This window comes from Nannospalax galili, unplaced genomic scaffold, assembly GCF_000622305.1.
Source record: "Nannospalax galili isolate Female #2095 unplaced genomic scaffold, S.galili_v1.0 scaffold243, whole genome shotgun sequence".
Lineage (NCBI taxonomy): Eukaryota > Metazoa > Chordata > Mammalia > Rodentia > Spalacidae > Nannospalax > Nannospalax galili.
In genome coordinates this window covers 9,262,138-9,286,762 of record NW_008353490.1, presented here as the reverse complement: position 1 = coordinate 9,286,762, position 24,625 = coordinate 9,262,138, and the positions used below count along the sequence as shown (strand labels likewise).

Genomic DNA, 24,625 nt, shown 5'->3' with positions numbered 1-24,625 from the left:
CCACTGCCGTCTAGGTAAGGTTTATCTGAGAATAACTGATCTTTGCCCAAGATTTATCTACATGACACACAGTAATTAAAAGTACCAGACTGGTAGAACTAACCTTCTTGGATATTTAACAGACATACTTTGAGGCCTATACTAATTTGGTCAGAGGGACATAAAGGACAGTTTTTGCTCCTTGTCCTCCTAGGTCAACTAGTTCCAGGGGACTATGAGCATCTCCCAAAATGTCCTGTAATTGTGGTGGGTCGGTCACCTGTCCTCTTGATCAAGGAGGCCAAGGAGACACAAAGAGATGGACATGAACTAGTGTCCGGTCTACAAAGAAGAGGGTCAACACAGAGGAAACATTTCCTCTGTGCTTCCAAGTGAAGCCAGCCATGGTCGAGAGCAGGATCTTTGATTTATCTTCACATAGGCAGAACTGGTAAAAGAAAGGAGCCAGGGGCTCCTCCCAAGCCCATGTGACCCCTGAGGAACAGATCCTCAAAGGACCTTAAGAGTAAAAATAAATTGGTTTATCTGGGCCAACTGTATGGCCTTAAACACCCAAAAGGAAAGTATAACCAAAGATTAAAGCGGCCAATATAATTTTTAAGAGTCCATATGCATAACTAAAGGCTACCTAACAAGCAACAATGCCAGTTAGGAGATACCTTGTTTTGTGTTGTTGGCCAGGGTAGCCCAAGGGACTCCTAGATAGTAACTCAGCATAGAACTGGGAAAATGAACAGCAGACCCCAATCTTATCTAAAGGAATATTGACAACTGATTGCTGCTAGATGAGGAACAGCTGACCTTCCTAAAACAAAGACCTCTAGATAGGCTGACGGGATTCACCAGATGGACAAGTAGTGGGGAACGGCTAGGGGTGCCGACAACACAGTGGACAGTAGCAGGGATAATAGAATATAAGGGCTCTAGTTGGGGAGGGAGGCTATGGGAGGGTGCCATCTGGGAAGTGGGTGTATAGTTGAATAAGATGGGTTGGGATGTTCTGTGTGATGTACACACACAGAAAAAAAAATCAACAAATTTAAAAAAATGTATTTGTGGAGGAAGCATAAAAGTTTACATCATGTTAATTAGTAGAGGTGATGAACATTACCATTGAAATCTACCCGATGACTTTATAGACATACATAGGTGCCAAGGATCCCTGTGCAAATGATTATTACTAGTAATAATCAGATAAATACCGATTAGAGACACGTGCTAACATCTCAGTGTTAGCAAAAACAATGAGTCTTTCTGTAAGAAACAGTGTATTTTAGAATGAAATAAAGATCTCTTTTGAGGGTTAAAAACCCATTCAATTTTATGTCTTACAGGGCTTATACTGAGTTCAATATTGTATAACTGTATTGATTAAACAGCGAACCTAGAAATTTTATAGCAGTTTTGAAGGAGCTGTGTCTTTGCTCAGGAAACTTTTATTGGGCATGTTAAAGGTGTAAAGATATGCTTCTTCTAAAAAAATAAAAAATAATATTAAAAAATGTAGGAAACAGCATATCTTGAAATGGAGATCTTCTTTAAAGGGTAAACACTCATTCAATTTTATATCTTACAGGGTTTATACTGAGTTAAATATTGTATAACTGTATTAATTCAGCTGTGAATCTAAAACTTTCCAGCCACTTTTGAAAGAGAGATATCCTTGCTCTGGAGTGTGTTAATGAACATGCTAAAGCCGTAATGAAATGCTTCTTCTAATCATGTGGTTATTAAATTTTTTTAAAAATTAAAAAAATAATTCTTCAAAGCACAAAACTTTGCTCCTTAATAGTTAGTAGATGTGAAAAACATTACCATTGAAATCTGCCTGATTACTTATTATCCATGCTCAGACGCCAAGGAGCTCAGAAAGTAACTGACTGTGAGTAGTAATAATCAGATATATAGAGATTAGAAATGCATGTGCAAACATCTTGGTGTCAATTACATTAAAATGAATTTTTCTGTATGAAACTGTATTTTAATAATGAAATGAGATCTTTTTTAAAGGTTAAAACTTCATTTAATTTGATGTCTTAAAGGGTTTATACTGAGTACAATTATTGTATAACTGTATTAATTCAAGTGTAAACCTAAAAATTTACAGCCAATCTTGAAAGAGATGCATGTTAGCTCTGGAAATTGTTATTGAATATGTCAATGGTGTTGTCATGAAATGCTTCTTCTAATTATATGGTTATTAAATAAATAATTTAAAAAAAGACTAGATATACCTAAATTCCAGTTCTGGACCTATGTGATAGTCTCAGTCTGTTGAAAGAAGCTTTTTTGATGAATCATGAAAGGTATATTTTTCTGTCAATATGAGGATGTATATTTAGACTAAAGTAAAAAATACACTGATTTAGGGAAGTGGCAAACTAGGTTTTTCTCTAGGATCTATGATTAGTGTGTGTGTGTGTGTTTGTGTGTGTGTATATATATATATATATATATATATATATGTATATGGCTATGTTTACAATACCACACATGAGTTCCCTTCCACTAAATGAGCCTTAATTCCAATTAGACAGCCGTTGGTTATGCCCACAATAAAAGTGCCACCATTCTGCATCAATAGAGATAGTCTGCTGGGCCAGGCATTGTTGTTTATTAGGCTTTACAGTTGGGTAGGATCACTGATTGATTTTCTTCTTTGGCACCTTGCAAGGTATCTTCTGATACCACGAGAGTCAGTGTTCAGGGAGGAGGCTTCCATGTCAGTTCCAGCTCAATTGCTCCAAGCCCTATGTCTGAAGTATGGCCTGTTTTCAACAATAGGGTTTTACCTTCTAGGAGGCTATCAAAGGCTGTGGCAATAGCCTGTGTTATTCTGGGAGTCTCTTGGATTACCCTGACCAACACCTTGAAGGGAGGTTTCTCCTGCCTGACACTATATATATGCACTCATATAGTTATAGTGTGTATGTTTTTCAGTAGGGCTTTGAACTAATATATTTCTCTCTGGTTTTTCATATCATCTAAGCATTGTTTATCTCTCTTCTTACTCCCCCTGCATAGCCCTCCTTATTTCCTCCTCAGTTAAAGTAACCCCCCTTTTCCCATTTCACCCTTAGTAACACCTGGCTCCTCCTATCTGTCCCCTCTCAGGTTCCTTCTTCCCCTTTTACATCCATGATTCCTTTCTATTTTCTTGGCTCCTGTGGTTATATTGGAATATATACTCACATTTAGGGATTTGGAGTAAGATCCACAAATGAGAGAGAATATATGTCACTTGTTTTTCTGAATTGGTATTACTTCACTTAGTACAACAGTTTCTAATTCCATCCATTTACCCCAAAATTTCGTGACTCTGTTTTTCTTTACTGCTGAGTAGAACTCCACTGTGTAAATTTATCACATTGTCATTATTCACTCATCAGTTGAGGGACATTTAGGTTGTTTTCATTTCTTAGCTATTATGAAAAAAGCAGCAACAAACATGGCTGTGCAAGTGTCTCTGCAGTAGGATGAGTCTGTTGGGTATATGCCAAGGAGTGGTGTGCCCAGATCATATGGTAGATTTATTTTTAGTTGTTAAAGAGTTCTCCATACTGATTTCCACAGTGGTTGTATCAGTTTGCAACCCCATCAACAGTGGATGAGGGTTCTCCTTTCTTCACAGCCACACCAGCATTTGTTATTTGTTCTCTTAATCTTAGCTATTCTGACTGGTGTTAGATGAACTCTTAAAGTAGTTTTGATTTGCTTTTCCCTAATTACTAAGGATGTTGAACACTTTTTAATGTGTTTCTTAGTCAAACACAGAGAATAAGAGTCCGTGAGACACTTAATCCTAAAGTGATACATCTTCAAATGCAACCTCTACACACAGGATGAATGCATCTCTCAACTCTCATCAGAGACATTTCCTTGTGCAGCAGAAGGTGATTAACACAGAAACCCAAAATTGCCCATGTGCAGAGAACAAGAGGCCACAAAGTGCTTACCCCTGAATAGGACAATGATTTCAAACCTGTGTCTCCCAAGGCTCAGGGCTCATTGTGGAAGAGGAGATGGAAGGACTCTAAGAGCCAGATGGGGGCAGATAACCACAAAGAAAAAAAGTCTTCCAGACACCTCAGTTACTCATATGAACTCATAGCAATGGTGACAGCATGCACAAATCCTATGCAAGCTCAAGCCAGACAAAATCCCAGCATAGACATGGGGAAGTAGGCAAGAAATCCCAATCCAATCTAAGTAACTTTTGGCAATTAATGGCTGCTTGGGATGGGGAGAGACAGTGTCTTACAGGGTGGGCCCAGTGGGATGAACTCACACTGAAGGATATTTGGGGACACAAATCTGACTCTATGGGCTGTATTTTTTTTTATAGATACACACACACACACACACACACACATATATGTATGTATGTATATATGTGAGTACATTAAATTGGGTAGGGGACCATAGAGGGTAGTGCAGATAGGGAGGGGGATCTAAATTCTATCAAACTATATTGTATGAAAATCACAAAAATGCAATAAAAAATTAGAAAGAATAGATACACCTAAATTCCATACATAATTGGAAATTTAATATGCAAATCAAATGATTCACTGGGACATGAAGCAAAACTGGACAATGTAGCACACAGAAATAGTCTGAAGTTTCAACAGCTGTAGTGAAATCTGGCTTTATCAGAAATTAGTTTATGAAACTGATAAAACTGATTTTTCTTGTGTTATTGTTGAAAATAAAATGATATAAAGCTAAAAGTAAACCATAATTTTTTTTTTTTTTGGGTCTTTTTGAGACAGGGTTTCCCTGTAGCCCCAGCTGGCCTGGAACTCACTTCTCTGTAGCCCTGGCTGGCCTGGAACTCACTATGTAGACCAGGCTGGCCTCAAACTCACAGAGATCCACCTGCCTCTGCCTCCCAAGTGCTGGGATTAAAGGCGTGCACTACCACGCCCGACGTAAGTCCGTAATTTTTAAGAAACTTCCTTAATATATAAGTAAACCCAGTTTGCAAAAATCTGAAATTTGGAGGTCTAGTTTGTGGCTAATGAGGCTCACACATAGTAACTCTCAGGTATTCTGCATAATGAGCCTAAAATGGTTCTAGTTAACCTAAGTGTAATATGTCCTTCAGCTAAGGTTCTTGCTAGGAGCCAGGATGCTGTTCTGTGTCTTTACTCCAGAGAACCAATCCTCAAGCCTGCAGGGTCCAGAGAAAGTACACAGAGATCACGCAGGTTTGTACTATGAATAACAATCTCCCTGAAACAAAATGCTCTAAGGAATGCAGCTGACCTCATCTGGGCTGGATGCTTGGTAGGTGCGGTTCTCATCACTGAAGTCTTGGTCTGCTTCAGCAAACTCTGTCTCTCCAGTGACTCCAGTCCGAGCCTCATACACTGGAGTGACGTTGTGACAAAGTGCAATGGCTTTCACTGCTTCATGGATCCTACTGCTGACGCTTTTTTTAACTTTAGGAGTTGAAGACGGGGTTCTTCTCAGTGGAGCAGAACTGGGGTTGCTTCCATTTGCTTGAGAGTGTACCTTTAAAACAGGAGGCCAAATAAATGAGGGCAGAAAGAGCATAAAGTGGTTGACACAGGATTTGCTGACATGATTTACAAGGTTAAAATAAGCTAATAGAGACAAGAACAGTGATTTCATTCTTTCTTTTCCACAGTACCCATGAATATGAGTCATTGTCTTTGTAATGCAAAATGCTTTAGCTACTTCCAGGTTGTCAAATATACCAAAATATTTGCTATAGTATTCAAAACCTGACAGTTTCCTTTCACTTTATTCGCTTTAACCACAGTGTTACTTTGCTAAGTTCAATGATTGTGAGCTCATTCCTTCTAAAAAATAGGAAGTAAAAAAATATGATGATATATTCACACAGCTTTGAGTTTTCTGAAATTATGCTGCACATACAATAGTATAAAACCAAAAGCAGGCCAGGATTTTTAATTATCTTCCCTTGGAATTGATTCTGCACCAGTCTTTGAACTTCTGTGGTCTGGTTTGCAGCTAGCAAGGATTAGACAGAGCAATATGGCCTTTCAAGGAAACCAACCCTGACAGATTTCAGTCCTATTCTGGGGAAGTTACTACCCACAGTATGCTGTACATCTAGCAACCATCAGGTTTGGCTATGTGTGTGAGTTGTCACCACCAGTAGTGAGTTTTTGTTACTTCTACCTCAGCAGATGACAGAGGACACCTCTCAAAGGACTGACATATGTCCTCCCATTAATTTCAGAGACACTGGACAGGCCCCAGAAAGAGACTGGGGGTCAGAGCCACTGAGAGTCACTGAGTATGAATTCCTCCACCAAGCCACAGGGCTTCATGAGGAGGTGTCTACTTGACACTCACCTGCACTGCCCACTGCCCATAGTTGCATGTCAGCCCCAAATCTGCAATACCTCACACTGAGCTGCCCTAGAAGCTCAGCCCTTCCCCTTCTGAATTATGTTATGTTCACTGATGCTTGTGTAATTTAATTTCATACAAATTCTATTAAAGAGTATGCTCCCTACCACCCAGTGCTTCCAGTGGGCAAATATAATCAGGTTATGAAAGATTTGTGCTACATTAGAGTGGGCTACTATACTAGTTCATTGGAATAATAGAACACAAAGACTTACATAATTTCACAGAGTGCTGCTGGACAAGTCTACAGACAGCTTTTAGTAAAACTGATCTTCAAATATTCTTAGATATAAGTAAACATTAAATATTGTGCTTATCTAATGATTAGTCATCTCTTCTGCTTTTAATATTTTCTTGGTAAAATAAGTTATTTAGAGCTATAAATCACATTCATGGATAACAAGTTAGTTTTTAGGAGTCCATATGCATCCCAGGCTGGCCTAGAACTCTCCATCCTCTTGCTTCAGCTTTCCGAGTACTGAGATTACAGGTGTGTACCACAATACCTGCCTAAATTAAGTTTTTAACAAGTAGTGATTACTTGGTACCACTTCATTCTAGACACAGATTCCTAGGAGAAAGGAAGCTTTAGTCCTTCCTGTTAAATTTTTTTTCTTCTAGAAATAAATATTCTAGGGCAAGGGTGTAGTTCAGAGGTCTGCAGACTGTTTGCCATTCACTCATACAGCCCTAGGTTTGATCTCAAGTATCACATACACACACACACACACACACACACACACACACACACACAAACACACACAAACATCCTAGGTTTAAAAATACTTTGGATCTACCCCCCCACACACAAATAAAAACATTCTAGTTTTAAAAATACTTTGTATCTACCCAAATGAACAAAAATACTTTATAACACTTATATCCCTACTTACTGAGGCACTCAGTGCATTCCTGCAGATATATCACATATAATAAATGTGTACTACACATGGAATATTTTTTATTCAGTTGTCAACATCTTAAGAACAAGGTATATGCCAGGTAATTACTCAAGAACAAGACATTGCTGACAACTGAATTCTATAGAAAAAAAATGCAATTTAGTCTGTACAAAATCAAGTCTGAAGCAAATTACTATATATATAAACACTCTGCTGGCTCTGTAGTTGAAGTCGCAGGTGTGTGCTCTAAGAACTGATAAGCCTACCCAGTTGATCTTCAGACACCTTTGGACCTGAGTGGCTTTGACTAAAAAGATGTGTATTGTTATGTTCAAAGTAAACTAACCAACTGGCAGAGAATCAGCCTGAGAAAGGAGTAATTTCTAACACCAACTACCATACTATACCTGACATTTTAAACAGCTTTCCTGGAATTACCAAGCATAATGTTTCTGAATTGGTGACTTCAAATTATGACAAGCAAAAAGAAGTCCAAATTAATGAGTCACAAATATTACTTGGGGCCAGAGCCACACACCCTCTATTTGATCTAAACATACAAAAGGGCCCTGATGGAACTAAAGTCAGGATCATGGACCATTGGAAAGAGTCAGGCCAGGGAGTACTCCACATGGCACACCTGTCTCTAAGCCTCTGCAGATAACATGGCTTCTAGGCTGCATTCTCATGTTCAACCAATAAGTCCTATTCTTGTACCTCAGGGTGGCAATACCTTTAAAATAATGCCAAAGGATAAATACTTAAGATAAAATACTGAGATTTGAGATTCATTTCAAAATATTGAGGTGAAAGACAAATCTTCCATGCACTGATCACTGTTGGAGGTGAGTGAAAGGCATATGGTGGTGCATATTAGTGAGTTCTCTACTTTTGATTATTGAAAAAAATGAAACAGGGGCTGGAGAGATGGCTTAGTGGTTAAGAGCACTGGCTGCTCTTGCAGAGGACCCAGGTTTGGTTACCACCACTCACATGGTGGCTAACAACTGTCTATAACTGCAGTTCCAGGGGATCCAAAGTCCTTTTCTGACCTCTGTGGGCACTGTACAACACAGGTGCACATGCAGGCAATATACTCATACACATAAAATAAAAATACGTTACTATTCTATTAAATAGCCTTTAGAATGCTGCTTACCAAACAATATTTTTAGAAATAATTCACTGGAAAACTCAATATAAATAAATGATTTGAGCTCATTTGCTTTCCATGACTATGCTAATATAGACATGCTAGCCAAGGTTGCTTCTTGATTGAGATATTAGAAATGATAACAAGGTAGCAATAAAATATGGAATCTTCAAATTAACACATAATAGGTTCAATTTAACTCAGCAGTGCAGGTGCTTTTGGGAGAATATGACATTCAGAAGTACATTCACATACCTGCAAGTAGGAATTCAGGACATGGTTTTGGATTTCGTCCATTGTGTCCATTCCATAGGAGACAGTGCCCAGGTGGAGCCGCTTAAAAACCATCTCGTTCTGAGTGAGAGTTCCTGTGACACAGAGATTAGCAGTGGTTAAACACAGGCAGTACAAGGAAGGCCCTGCTGCTCCAGAAGGAGCTTTGCATGGGAGCTCTGCTCATTACATCTCTGGCTGTGCGGCTGGGACAGCTCCTAGGAGACAGGCACAAAGTGCCCACAGAATGCCCAGTCTGACAGTGAAGCTGAAATGTTTTCTTTTAAGGATGTCAAGTTGCCTTTAACAACCTTCAACAATGGAAAGGGCTCTAGCTATATGAAAAACTCTGAGGCTATGCTTTGTAACTCAGATGTGTTATTTGGCATAAAACAAATTACTGCCTGTTCTGAAATAGGCATAAACTAGGAAATTAAGCCATAGTACTGAGTTGGAGAATGAAACCAGCTAACTCCAAATTAACATGGCTTAGCAGCTTCAAGAAAACCTAGTTTGGAAAATTAAGTATTTTTGGTAGAGAAATAAATACTCCAGATGTGTTTAATTCTTAGCACACATTTATATCACCTGGACTGATAGGAAAGGTTTGTGAAACGGGAGGCAATTTCCTTAGGCACGTTTCTTAGAGAGCCATTAGGATGTGCTTTTAACATTCAGTTCTCAGAATAGAGCAGAAGCATTAAAATGGACATACCAGGACTGCAAACAAAGCAGAGCTATATACATCTCATTTAATGCACAAATACATATGCGATTCATGAATATGATTATTTACCTGGCTCCACAGGAGTAGGACAATACAGGAATACTTATGGTAATAGCATATGTGCTGCCATGTACAGTGCTCAACCCTTGCTTCCCTTGGGGCTTCTGTACTGGGCTCAAAGCACTTATAGGTAGGGTTACCAACCAATGGACACTGAAGAAGTGAGAGGTGTGACAGGCAATGGCAAGGCCATTTCTAGGCCTTTTCACATGGCTACAAAACATTTGTACAATAATTTATATTTTCTTTGGCTCATGTGATATTGACAACACCTATCAATGATTAGTCAAGATTTACATTCAGACCAAATTGGGTTATGGAACAATGGGTTATTGTTCTATCACTAGATCAGTCTTTTAATAAAAGGACAAGTCTTTATGTTTTAATTATTTTAGACACTATTTTGACAAATGCTCTTATAGACTTAGTTCACACAGTTTACAGTTTTGCAAATTCCAGAGTAGTTATTATCTGCAGCGTTCAATTACACAGATTTGTAAACTGGTGGTGCACTATCCCTGAGTAGATGTTCCCAACTTCAGAGAACTGGAAATGAAACCACAGTTATTCAAGATGTGGTCTATGCCAATCTCAAAATGGAATTAATTTAAAATACAAGGTTATATTAAATAACGTAGTCAGTCTCCAAATGAAATGAGGGCGTGCTATAAACAGCCTATAGCAAACATGGAAAAATCAGAGTTCTTTTATTACTTTTCCAAAGGTAATAAAACAAAATATTAACTGGTAGAATAAATACAAAGTTCACCTCTATTATACATATGGAAAGAAAAGTTCTAAATAATTTAAATAAGTTGTTTACAAATATTCTATGTTTATGATTACTTGATATAAGTGAAAAATTTGTTACAGACTTTTTCTCTTGATGATTAACAGGGTGTACTAAGGAAGTTAAGCTAACATTTTATTATCAGCAATTTTACATGTAAAGTTAAAAGAATACTACAACAAACACGGGTACAGCTTAGACTAAGAATGATAAATCATTTAAGTTTTTAAACAAACTCATGCAAGTACTAAAAGAGCCCTAAATAGAGAAATAACATTTCCCTCCTCCTATGCTATGCTTTTTGCTGTTGTGACTCAGAGCTGAGATGCTCTACTTCACAAGGCCAGTGGGTTGTGCTCACTGTCTCCTGGCATCTGGTGCAGACTCCCTGTGTCCACCTGCTGTACACCTTCTCATCACCCAGGGTAACTCACCTTCACCCTCCCTTCCCTCAATAGCCCAAAAGTTTTATACAGTTGAACTTTATTTCTTCTACAGATTATTCTACATTTTCATTACCTGTTGACTAGATAAGAAAAGAACTCTCATTTTTTTTCTTCATTTGAGATAATTGATATCTGTGTTACAGATATATTGTATTCCCTTCGCAGGCACCTTGACTAACAAGCAGGACCCTCACCACTGCCTCCTCACAGTGAAATGCCAAGTATGACACAAGGATCTCACAGGTGGCATACTGGATGTAGGAAGTCCCAAACAGGGAGGAGTAGCTGCCAACAACAGTCCACACAGCATCACTGTCACCATACTATCCTTTCTTCCTTCTGTGTTGTCTATCCATATGGACCCAATCCTCAAGTTTCTCAATTGTAGCTCAAGAATAGAGTACAACTCTTCCTTCTCTGACTTCTGTTTAGGAATCCCTAGCACTGTCTTCTTCATCTCCCATCGTTTTAAGAAAAGTTTTTATTTATTATTTTTAAATTTTTATTTGTATGAGTGTATTGCTTGTATTGTATAAGTGCACCCATGTTGTGCAATGCCTGTGGAAGTAAAAGGACGTCGAAGTCCCCTGGAACTGGAGTTACCAACAATTGTTAGCCACTATGTAGGTACTTGGAATTGAACCTGGGTCCTCTACAAAAGGAGCCAGTGCTCTTAACTGCTGAGCCATCTCTCTAGCCTTCATCTCCCATGCTAACTTGTGAGCCTCTTTTAGAGATTCTCTGACTCAAGGTCTAATGTTTTATAACCAGTTTCCCATCAGTACTACTTTCTAAAATGAAAATCCCTTCACATCACTCCCTTGCTTAAAAGTAATGAGCAATTTGCCATGGTTTACACTTTTAAATATAAACTCATACTAGAAAATAGATATTTTTGAGATGCAGCCTAGAGCCACTTTCTTCATACTGTTTGACACTCCTGGCTGCCACCTTCCTCAGCATGGGGCCACAGCCCTCCATTTCCCACATTTCCACAATTTTCAAATGAACTAGGACCTTACATTCATTTGTCAACATTCATTACAAGGCATCATCCCACAAAGGGATAGACAGGGGTAGGAGTAGACAGCTTGGGTTCAAATTTTCCCTGTAACTTGCATGGTGGTGTATCAGTTGCTTTAAACACCCCAAGTAATGTTTACTTGGTTTTAAAAAAGGAAAAAAAAAAAACTTTTACATGCATACTGTAAAGAATAAATATGATAATTCATAAAGTCTCTAAAAAGTGCTGATTTCTTTCTTCAAGATTGTATAGCGAGAGAGATAAGCAGAAAACAATCCTACTTCCAGAGGCCCTAAGCTCAGGGAAGTAAAGGTAAGACAAGAAACACTCCAAGAGGGAAGATGCTCTATAGAAGCCACGAGCCTGACTCAGAGAGGAGGAACTTAGCCAGAGGTGCCCATGGAGGCAGTTCTGTTCTGGGAGTATAGGCATAGCACTGTTCCTAGAAGGCAGAAACATGAGGGGTAGGGTTTGACAGAGGTCAAAAGAGGAAGAGGAGAGATATAACATGTCAGGAAGACACTCAGGAGAGTCTGCATCAGGTGTGGAGGGCACTGTAAAGAGGAGAGCCTGTGTCACTTCAGAAAGACATTATGAGGAGGTGAGCCCATATCACATCAGAGGACACTGAAAAGAGGAAAGCTTGTGACACATCAGGAGGACACTGGGAGGGCGAGAGCCAGTGCTGCAGTAAGAGGATGTGGTGAAAACAGCCTGTATCACTATAAGGAGAAAACCCTGTGCTGAACCAGTAGGACACTATAAGGAAGAAAGCCCGTGTCACCATAAGGTGAAGAGCCTGTGTCACATCAGAAGATATCATGAGGAGGAAAGTCTGTGTTACATCTGAAAATCACTGTGAGGAGGAGAGTTTGTGTCCTGTCTTTGGTTTAATGGAGATAGTGAATTTATGTCACATGCAGGCAGCAGACAGGGACTGAGATACTGAGATGCTTCTCTGTACAGACTGTGTGGGAGGATGGTCCTTTGTTCAGGAGCTCCACATACTCTGGTGCTTCTTCTGAGCCTAAGTATGAATACCCCAGGAACTATGAAGGGGAGATCTGGGACCTACAGGTTGTTCCCAGTTCTCATCAATATTATTAGAATAGCATCACTCTGGTAAAATACTTGGCGTACACAACTTAAAGATAGGAAGGATTGATTTTGGTACATGGCTTCAGGGGGTTCAGTCCACAGTCCTTGGTTCCGTTGATTCTGGGCCTATAGTGGGGCAGAGCATTATGGTAGTGGGAGAATGTGGCAGAAGCTACTCACTTAATGGTAGATAGGAGGCAGAGAGTGGAGAGAGAGAGGGGGGAGGGAGAGAGAGAGAAGAGAGGGAGAGAGAAAGAGTAAGAACAAGAGCCAGAGCGAGAGCCCAAGGATATAGTCCCAGTGACCTACTTCCTCCAGATAGGTTCCACTTCCTAACATTTCCAGATCTCCAATATCTCCTAAAATAGTGGCAGTAGCTGGTACTCAAACCTTCAGTTCATGAATCTGGGGGGCGAAGGCAGTTACTGTATAGCCAAACCATAATATCCACTAACTGAGAATATCTGGAAGAAAAAGCTGTGCTGAGTATTCTCTTTAAGTGCCTCAGGTCAGGGCCACATTTGGTAAGTCTGAGAACAGCCTGAGGTGCCTTCTCCTTTTTCATACAAAAAACTGTTGACTAGGGGCTGGAGAGATGGCCCAGCAGTTAAGAGCACTTGGGCTGCTCTTGCTGAAGACCCAGGTTCGAATCCCAGCACTCACATTGCAGGTAATAACCATCCACAACTCCAGTTCTAGGGGATCTGACTGACACCCTCATCTGTCCTCCATGGGCACTGCATAACACAGGTACACTTACACACATGCAGGCATAACATTCATGCATATAAAATAAAAATAAATAAATAAAAAAGGTGTTGACTATGACCCATGGATCAAGTGAAGGAAGATTCAGTTTCAGAGAATTAACAGGAATGTAACATCTGCACTTACACATTGTGCCATCTTCCAGACACAATGGTATGCTGTTTCTGATAGTTCATGTATTTCACTTAAGATTCTTTTCCTTCAAAACCAAATGCACTGGCAATGGAATTAGATACAAAAATGAAAGCTAACTGATGGCTGTGTTGATTTGATCCAATTATTTCCAAACCAGTTTCAATGATCTCTCCACTCTACTATATCTCTAAGAACTACATTTGTTGTTAGAAATAGCACATTCATTTTTTTCTCTTTTACTAACTTACAGTGTGTCTGCCAGCAGACATAGATGTAAGCAACTGAACGTACACAATTGGATCCGAAATGCTACCCTTGTTTTCACCCTGCCTGTGTATACAATCTGGATAAGTTAAAGGCTATACATAGTGTTTATAGTAAATGGTGACACAGCAATCAAAATCCCTTTAACTGCATCAGCATTACACACAGCACATGAGCAGGTCACTTGAAGAAACCTGGCACAATTTATTTTAACATATACTTTAAAACTATACAAATGAAATTGAGATACCATGATGTGTGAAGCCCAGTCGCAAACAGAAGAGGTAGGTGTTCTGCAACAAGGGTTCAGAAACACGGAACTGTTCATGCAATTTTCACCCAGCTGGAGCCTCTGATTGGGTTTTCTTTTTGCTCTTTACATTAACACCCACTCTGTCCACGTAACTGGTATTTCCTCCCTAAACAGAGAGGTCAGGATTTGATCTAATTGTTGCATGATGTCTTAGAGTCTTATCAAGGCAGAACATGAACTCCTAAGTTCATGGATAGCTACATTTTATGTTTCACTAAACTACAAGTAATATAGTTAATACACTCCTTTATCACAAGCACTTGGGATATTATAAAAATTCAAATAAGGAACCAGCAAGATGGCTCAGCAGGTAAAGATACTTCCCACCAAGTCTGACTACTCAAGTTTGATCCCCAGGAACCATGTGCTGAAAGGAGAGAACAGACTCCTATAAGTTGTCCTCTGACCTCTAGACCTGTGCTGTTAAATAAATGTTAAAAACTCAAATGAAGAGAAATTTTAAAGTATATTCATTGTGTGTGCATGTATTTTTGTATGTATGGGTGCCTGCATCATAGCAAATTTGCCACATAGTCCAGGGTATTCTCTAACTCCTGATCTCCTTGCTTCAGCTTTTGAAATGTTGGGATTACAGGTATGTGCCACTCACTGTCCTGACTTGGTCTCCTCCTCTTCATCCCATGCCAGTGCTAGGGATCAAACCCAGGGCTTTGAGCCTGCTAGGAAGCACTGTATCGCTAAACTATACTCTCAGTTCTGAGTCTCTACATTATCTCAATATTATCACCAAAGCCTGGCTCTCAATCAGGAATGAAAAGAACTGCTACTGAAAATAATGAAGATAATGAGCCTAATTAGCATGAAAGAAGCATGTAGAAGGCATACATGGCATTCCATATATTTGAATCATAATCATCTATCATTCACTTTGGGGTATCTTTTTTCCAAAGATTATTGGAGAAGAAAAGCCTGGCATTTCAAATATACTAGATCCATACTGACATCTGATAATTTCCAAACACAAAGATTAAGATTCATGTCACTGAGGCTATTTCTAGGTAGTAAATTTGGGGTTTGAATGTGACTCCTATTTTAATACATTGCTTTAGTCATCCTTTTTTTTTTTTTGGCCTATGTAATGCAGTATTATAAATCTATGCTTCCTAAGTTCAACAATGCCATTTACTATATTTTTTTTTCTTACATTCTTGGAGAAATCTCAAGAGTAATTCTACACATGCACAAAGACTCTTGAAACACAGGTGCAGAGACAGGCACTAAAATATTAAACATATGGTTGCATATATACATTTAGCTGAAATCATGTAAAAGATAACTAAATTGAAGTCCAGCTTTGAATTTGTCCTCCCTTTGGATAATGGTTATAAAGGTCTGCATTTAGATTTTTGACTCAGAGTTTTGCTGTGTTGCCTAGCTAGCCTCACTTGCATTGCTTCCAGCCTATACCTCCTGAATGTAGGCATGTGCAACCACACCCAGCTCAAAGTTTAGATCCCAGCTCCCAGAGTTGAGATATTTTTGAAAAGCCTTTTATTATGTTGTTTATTTAGAGCCAGAAAAGATGGTGTGAAGAAGTCAGAGAAATTCCTTAAGGCTGAACAATTTAAAAGACTACAATTTTAGTGGTGATATTTAGGCCTAGGACCTCTTCTGAGTGAACTTTGTGTATGATGTACGGTAGAGAGGTCTAACTTTATTATTGTACATAGATATCTGTTGTTTTCTAACTTCATTCTTTTCAAAATTGTTTTACTTATACTGGGTCCCTCTTGATATATCCATGTGGATTTTAGGATCAAATGGCCAACTGATGCAAAAAATGCAGCTGGGATTTAATTTTCTAAAATTTATTTTATTTTATGTGTATAAGTGTTTTGCCTGCATGTATGTAAGTGCACCCATGTTGTACAATGCCCACGAAGGCCAGAAGATGGGTTGGATCTCCTAGAACTGGGGTTACAGGTGGTTGTTGGCTGCCATGTTAGTGCTGGGAACTAAACCAAGTCCTCTGCAAGAGTAGCCAGTGCTCTTAACCTCTGAGACATCTCTCCAGCCCCTGCAAATAGGTATTTGGAATCTGTAGCTTAATCTGGGAATTCGTTTGGCATATTAGCATGAAGAAATGGTTTACTTTTTGATGCCATTATAAATGAAATAGCTTTCTACTTTGAGAGTTCATTGCTAGTACATAGAAGTATTTGTGTTCTGAAATCTTACCAACCCTGGCTATTAATAGATTTTTAAGAAATCCATTAGTACTTCTTATACACCAGACTGAGTTATACACAAATAGTTCTATTCTTCTCTACAATATGGCTGCCACTTCTTTTATGCCTAATTTGTCTTAGCTAAAACTCTAAATATTCATAGCATCCTCTCTAATAAACAAAAAGAAAGTAATCCAAATGTCCATTCACTCATAAATGGATAAATAAAATATGGTATACACAATGGAATACCATTAAGCAGCAAAAAAGAATGAAGCACAGATACATACTTCAATTTGGATGAACAATGAAAATATTCAACTAAATGAAAGAAGTCAGACACATGGGGCCACATGCTCTATGATACCATTCATATGATATGTTCACACTAGGAAAATCCATAGGAACAAAGAGTAGGGTAGGAGCTTCCTGGGATTATGAGTGGAGAAGGGACTGAACAGTGCCTAGAATTGTATAATAGTTATATTAAATGCAGTGCAGGAGAGAGATAGAGCCCGAGTTTTTCATTTGAATCAAACCACTGTGTATCTTTGTAACTGTATCTAAAATTTCTAACCTGCTAATAAGCCATGTTTGAATCAGTTCAAAATTGATACATTTAAACTACTGACTAGCATGGCTTCAGACAATGCAATGGGCTCTGTTGTTCTGCCACTCTAGTTAAGGATACTCACACCTGCTCTATCACTCTAGTTAAAGATGCTCACACCTGTTCTGCCATTCCAGTTAAGGGTGCTCACACTGATTCTGTCATTCCAGTTAAGGATGCTCACACCAGTTCTGTCACTCCAGTTAAGGGTGCTCACACCTGTTCTGCCATTCTAGTTCGGGGTGCTCACGAGCCTGTTCTGCCAGTCTAGTTAAGGGTGCTAACTAACACCTGTTCTGCCATTCTAGTTAAGGGTGTTCACACCTGGCTGGGTTCTGTGCAGTGTTCCTTTGGCATGCTTGTGCACTGTTCCTTTGGGTGAGTGTCACAAGGAAGAGCAGCAAGAACAATCTTGAAAACAGTTAAGATTTCAATGATGTGCTTTTCCTGATCCCTCCCTCACTCTAGATTCCCTTTGTGCTCTCAGTCATGGGTGGAACAGCAGTGAGCGATAAGAGTTCTGTCTCAGTCTCACCTCCATGTTTTCCATAATCCCAGCTACCTGATTATTTTTCTACTTCCATCATTTTAATAGGACAGGAACTAACAGGCTTCAAATTAGAAACTGTGAAAAGGGAGGTGTTAACTAAGGAACCAGATGTTAAGGGAGCCACCATATCAAAGAGAAGACACTAGGTTATTTAGGATATGGCATTCCTGTGATAATAGGTTTACTTGTGACTTCTGAGAAAAAAATGCTGTAATCTTTAATAAAGCAGAGGCTTTTTGGACTTCAGTGAGCAAAGCCGGCAAAGGGGAAATTGATTTTTAAGAAAAAAGTCCTGCAGGCATCATTCTCAGTGTGGCAACAGATGCGGTCCACGCTGGGAAGCAGATGCAGAGCCTCTGAGCAGAGCTACTAGGCTGCAAGTTGCCTGCACATCAAGATTCAGGCAGCCTAAAAGAAATAAAGTAAACTGAAGTAACTGCATACAGTATATAGAGACAACAGCATTCCCAGGGCAAGAGCATTTCTGTGAGGATTTTAGTAAGGCAAAGTGATGAACATGAACAATCTCTGGTTATAGCAAAACAAACTTCAGTGAATGAAAAAACTTCTCAAGTGATAAGACTGATTCACTAAACTTTAAAGTATTCATTGGTTATTAAAATATTTTATTTTAGTAGAGTCTGACAGCACACACATGTAATCCCAGCACTCAGGAGGCTGAGACAGGGTTATGAGTTCAAGGCCAGCCTAGGCTACAGTGAGATTTTTGTCTCAAAAAACAAACAGCACTGGAAAATAGCAGTTGTTAAAGTGTTTGACTTGCAAGCATGAGGATCAGAGTTAAATTCCTAGAACCCATATGAAAAAGCTTGGCAGGGTGGTGCATACTTGTAATCCCAGCACTAGGGAGGAGGAGACACACAGACCCCTTGGGACTCAACAGCCAGTCAGCCTAGCCTACTTGGGGAGTTTCAGGTGAATCAGACACCCTGTCTCAAAAAACAAGGTGGGCAGCACCTGAAGAACTCCACTCAAGGTTGTCTTCTGTCCCATCTATACATACATACACATTCATGCACATTCATACACACACACACATTCATGCACATTCATACACACACACACATTCATGCACATTCATACACACACACACATTCATGCACATTCATACACACACACACATTCATGCACATTCATACACACACACACATTCATGCACATTCTTACACACACACACACACACACACACACACACACTCCCCAAACACGTACATACACAAGGTATTCAATGTAGAGTCACAATTTATTTTTCCTGAAAATCAGGCTTTCTGAAAAAGATAGTTATTCCCAGTAATGTAGGCATCCCTTAAGCTACTGCATGTGTTAAGTATCTCAATTAGTCTAAACACCAAATGTTAATTACACACTTATATTCAAGTATATACTTTAGTGAATGACTGTCCTAGTTAAGACTGCCCATGTTTGCTACAATTGAATATTGTAATTACTATAACATGCTAGAGAGACCACAGTGGTCTCTAAATCTTACTAGTAAAATCTGCCTATCTTATATACACTAGCATACATACCTCCTCCCACTCCCCCTTTTAGAAACAATGAAAACAGGGCTGGGCATGATCACATACATTTAATCCCAGCACTTGGGAGGCAGAGGCAAGGTGGATCTCTGTGAGATCAGGGTCAGCCTGGTTTACAGAGTTCCAGGCGAGCTGGGGTTATAGGGAGACCCTATCTCAAACAAAACAAAACAAAACACTATGAAATTAGTATTTCCCTCATGATAATGCTGTCCTAGAAAACTCACATGAGAGTTAGGTTTGAACAACATGACATTTTGGCTAGTGGATGCTATAATTAAAATATAAATCCTAAAAAATCCTGTTGTATTAGTGGATGTTTTCAGTAATGGTTTTGTTCTACACGAGGACAAAAACTTCCTAGCAAAAGAATTAATGCATTGCTTTAATAGACTGTACCGTGAGTTGTTTTAAAATTTATGAGTTCTCTGCAGCATTGTTCTTTAAACAATGGCATTGTCAAATGCAACCAGTGAGAAGATTAAAGTTCTCCCAGCAGATTAAGTACAAATTATCCGTCCTCCTGTTTCAGCATCATTTGTTCATTTATCACATAACATCTAGTATTCCTGGTCAGTGTCAATATGCTCTGCATCCTTGCAGCTAACAGATGTCGACTCTTGTCGAATGAATTACTTTATGTTTCACGCGCTGCTGGCCGCAGATGTGTCACTATAGCAACATCATTAATTTCAGATCTTACCGGAAACGTGCACTCCAATCAAACCTAATTATACCACATTGCTTTCTTGTCCACAAGAAGGAAACTATAATGCAATTATTGGGACACTTCATTTTCTATTCTGCTGTGGCAAATGAGAGAGCCACTGTGATGGACGCTTCTTGTCAAAAAGCTTATTGATGAAGCACAAACCCAATTTACAATCATATGAAGGACCACCTTATAATTATGTTAGTAATGTAAGACTCCTCAGATGCCAGCCTTTCAGTAGGAATTCAGGCCCTTAGAAGATGTCTGAAAACTGCCTGCTGCCCCAGTGCTGTACCTCTAATCCCTAGAACCAGAACTGTTCATGCTGACAGAGAGCCACCCACTCCTGAAACCTCTGCTGTGTCTCAGGACATGAGGTATCAATGGCTAATACCTGATCAGCTTCTAACACAGACACTCAGAGGAGAGTGAAGAACCATTACTTATGTGACTAAAACAGAATACAAGACAGAAAGAACTAATGATTTACACTCCTGGAACATAACGCCTAGTCAATACCCTGAGCGCACTGTCTCAGCAGGACATGAAAGGGGAAAGGGACAAGATTGGCCCTGTTGGATTTCCCCGGATTTTGTCTGTGCCCACCTGCTGCCTCTGTTCCGAGAGTTGTGCAGCAAGTTGCCCCCGAGCTGGACAGGCTGTCAATTTTCTTACTCAATAGAGCTAAGATGTGTCTGAGATCATAATTAGAGGGCAACCGTCACTCAGTCTTTTCATCTGACTATGTGAAATACATATGCTTTTATAAAGCTAAGGGGGGAGGTAATGGAATGCTTCTTAGCTGCTTACATTAATAATGGTATGATTTGTTCTTTGCTGTCCATCAGCCTATGATTTGGTCAGTGTGGCCATGGCAGAACTGTCACCTCCAATGACCCCCGAGACTCTTGGGAAGGAGAAATACAGGCCCCTTCCTCAGCAGGAAAGGCCAGAACTGGCCCTGAGAGCAGGTGAGCCCAGTGTCCTGGGAGATGGCTTCAGGGACAGACTGCAGCTGCAGCTACAGCTGCAGCCATAACATACAAAACATTCCTAAATAAATGATCAGACAACTGGAAAAATCCACAGAGCTTCAGCACTTGCATTCAGTGTCAGATTTTCTCCAACAGCTCCTGGACTGAAAAGGCCTTTTTAGAAAAGAAAAAAAAAGCAAAGCATGATGGTTCACATCTATAATCCTAGTACTTGGGAGGCTGAGGATTACCATGAGTTAAAGGGCAATCTGGGCTACACACTGTTCCAGGCCAGCCTAGGTTACAGAGTAAGATCCTATCTCAAGAAACATCAAGCAAACGAATGAATAAAAGAGGCGACAAGCATCAGGCTTGCTCCTCAGTATATTCTTTATACTTCTGTAGTTCTTCTAAAATCCCATGTACCAAGATTATTAGCTTATAGTGTTTAGAAGCATTTAAAGCATTTTAGCACTTTAAGGAGGAATAATGTCATGAAACCTTTATAACAGCAGGCAGCCAGAGACATAAAAGGGAAGAACTTGTCTGACAATGACTAGGAAGTGAAAGGTCAGTTCTATCCTTAGGGACACTAACACTGGTTTCAAAGCAAAGCAGTTCTGTTCCTGAGCAGGTGGCACCCACAGGCAGTTCTGACAGAGGTTAGAAAGTACCTACGATAGGTCTCTGGGCCTATGCAGCTCAGAGGTGTGCCTCCCCATATGTACACTACAGAGGAACCAGGATATGATTCCTACGCTCTAGCCAATCTCTCCAATCTCCCCTCTGACTTTCAGGGAACGTTTGACACCACTGGCAATGATCAACAGAATTTTGAAAAACAAACAGGAAGTAAATCTTGAGTCAGGAGAAATGGTGCATTCCCCTAGAGGAATGAAAAAATTCCCATCCAACCCATGGGGCCAGAGATAAGGCTGGCAGAAAGGCTGTTCAGGGTTAATTCACCATCCAGCAGGCCTGGAACACTTCTGAGTGGAGCGACCTCCGTCCTGATGGTGCCTATGCATGAATCTCTGGAAAACTTGAAAGGAAGATGCTACAGAAAGAACATTCCAATCACAGTAGATTGGAATTACATTAAGTACGTTCATTTTTATGTTACTGAACATTATTTTGTAAAAAATTTCTCTATTTTTGTTACTAGTTAGAAACACACAAAATTTTTTTTATTAGTTTTGTTAAATTGACCTACTAATCTTTATCTATAAACTTAGTAGGTTTTCTATGTGTATTGTTTGCTAATTAGTACTTTTCTGTCCTTTTCTTCTTTTCCCTTTTGTAGTGCCAGGGATTAAACCTAATGCCTTGTAAAGGTAAGTAAGACCTCTACCACTGAACTATATCCCCAGCCCTTTTTCACTTGAGGCAGGGCCTTATTAAGTTGTTCAGGCTGGCTTTGTACTCCCTTTGTAGTCTAGGAATGACCTGAATTGGCACTCCTCCTGCCTCAAACCTTACCTTCCCACCAAACAATCAGGATCTTTTCTTTTTTTCTTTAGACAGGTTCTATTTAGCTCTGGCTGACCTAGAACTCCCTATGTAGACCAGGCTGGCCTTGAACTCAGAGATCTGCCTCTCTCTGCCTTCCAACTGCTGGAATTAAAAGCATGTGCCACCACACCTGACCCAACATCCTTCTTTTCTTAACTTTTGAACCTTTTCTTGTTTTGGGACATGAGCTAGTAACTTAAAGATGACACTGACCATGTTATCTTTTTGTTACACCTAGTTGTGGGGACACCCTTTGGGGACACATTTTACTAACAAGTGTACTGTTTGGTATGTACTATGTTGGAAATACCCTTTTCCACAATGAAAACAGTTCCTTTTCTCCCTGTAATTTGCTAATGAATTTTATATGCATAGATACTGCAATTCATCAAATGCTTTATTAAATTTGAGATGAACTCTCTCTCTTACAGAAATACTGTAATTTATGCCAATCTATTTCTGAATTTAAACAAGCCTTGCACGTATGGGATAAATCTACGTAGATCACTATATTATGTTTTGTTTCTTACAGGGGTTCTAACAGTACTGTTAAGGGTATCTCAATGTATTCAAATTTTATTATGAACTTTTCTTCTTAAATCATAGGCAATGACTTCTATTAAATGTCTTCTTTTTATGATTTATCTATTATATACTTTATTGTGGCTTTCTTTAATTTGGGTATCAATCTTTAAATATTAAGATTTTGGGTGTCAAAAAGAAAAAAAAGATTTTGGGTCTCAGGATGAACTATATTTAGAGTGTAATGTCATGCTAACATTACTGGATTTGGCACTTTATTTAGGATTTTTAGACTGACATGTAAGAGGTAAGTTGTTGTTTTTCTTGACTTGCTCTTTACCTACCTGTGGCCTCAATTTTCATCAATCAAATATCCCCTTAATTTTCTCTTCTCTAAAGACGCACATATACATTGTAGTAAGTATGCCTTGACAGAGTGGCAAAATTGCACATAAAATTATTTATATGATCTTCTGGGCTAGTGTCAGAAGATTCTTTTGAAAATTACTTTTTATAGTTTTAGGATGGGGCTGATGAGATGGTTCAGTGGGTAGAGGCACTTGCTATCAAGGCTGATGACTTGAGTTCAACCCCCAGAAACCACATGGAAGGAAAGAACCAACTCCTGCCAAGTTGTTCCCTGTCTTCCTCATGTGTGAAGTGGCATGCATGTGTACCCACCTGCCCTTCTCCTCCTCCTCCCAAATAAATGTAAAAATGCTGACATTTTTCCTGGGAATTCTTCTATTATTCACACTTCAAAGTTGCTGGTTATAAAGGCACTGATACTCTTTTAAAGTTTATTTTTAATATTTTATTTATTATTGTTACTTTATGTGTCTGAGTATATTGCCTGTGTGTTTGTAAGTGTACCTGTGCCATGCAAATCCCATGGGAGCCAGAAGAGGGCATCAGATCTCCTAGAACTGGAGTTATGGATGGTTGTCAGCTGCCATGTGGGTTCTGGGATTCAAACCTAGGTCCTCTGCAAGAACAGCCAGTGTTCTTAACCACGGAGCCATCTCTCCAGCTCCCTTAAAATCTATTTTAAATATCAGCTACAACTGCAGCTTTGTCCAATTTACCTGTGCCTCTTAGTTTTTTCCAGATTATACCTTTCAAATTTTATTTATTTAATTAATTTCTTTCAAAAGACTAGCTAGCTGTATTGATGCTCTGTTTTATCTTTATAATCTTTTGTTATTTTTAAATAAATTGCTTTAAGTGTTAAATGGTTTAATCATCTATTTTAAACCTTCACACAGAAAATGTAAGATTCTCTTCTGTGTGCCTTAGTCTTCAACATTATGACATGAAATCTATCTGTGCTTACTCATCTGTCTTTTGTTATCACTGCTGTTTGGTGCTCTTGACTGCACGAACATTCCACACTTAGTTATTTTTTTTTCCTTTTTGTTTTTTAATTAAATTTTGAGACAAGGCTTCACTATGTAGCCCAGGCTAGCCATGAACTCACAATTCCTGAGTCAGTCTCATGAGTGCTGGGGTTGCAGGTATGCATCACCAGGTAGACCTCAATTCTACTATTAACAAAGTTCATTTTTGTATGTGTTATACTACACAGTTTTCTCTTGTTAACAGAAGCACTATTATCAGGATTCTTTTATACTACTGTTTA

At 39.2% G+C, this 24,625-nt stretch overlaps 1 protein-coding gene across 6 annotated transcripts in view; it reads right to left on the bottom strand.

The window, feature by feature from the left end:
* Nucleotides 1-24,625, bottom strand: part of Atp9b (ATPase phospholipid transporting 9B (putative)) — a 318,516-nt gene that overhangs the window by 60,956 nt on the left and 232,935 nt on the right. For all 6 annotated transcript variants that reach the window (XM_017802611.1, XM_017802610.2, XM_017802609.2 and 3 more), the window contains 2 exons: nt 8,716-8,828; nt 5,269-5,517 (listed from right to left, as the gene is read on the bottom strand). In XM_017802611.1, coding sequence (XP_017658100.1) covers nt 5,269-5,517; nt 8,716-8,828 — 362 coding nt within the window. The remainder of the gene's footprint in view (nt 1-5,268; nt 5,518-8,715; nt 8,829-24,625) is intronic.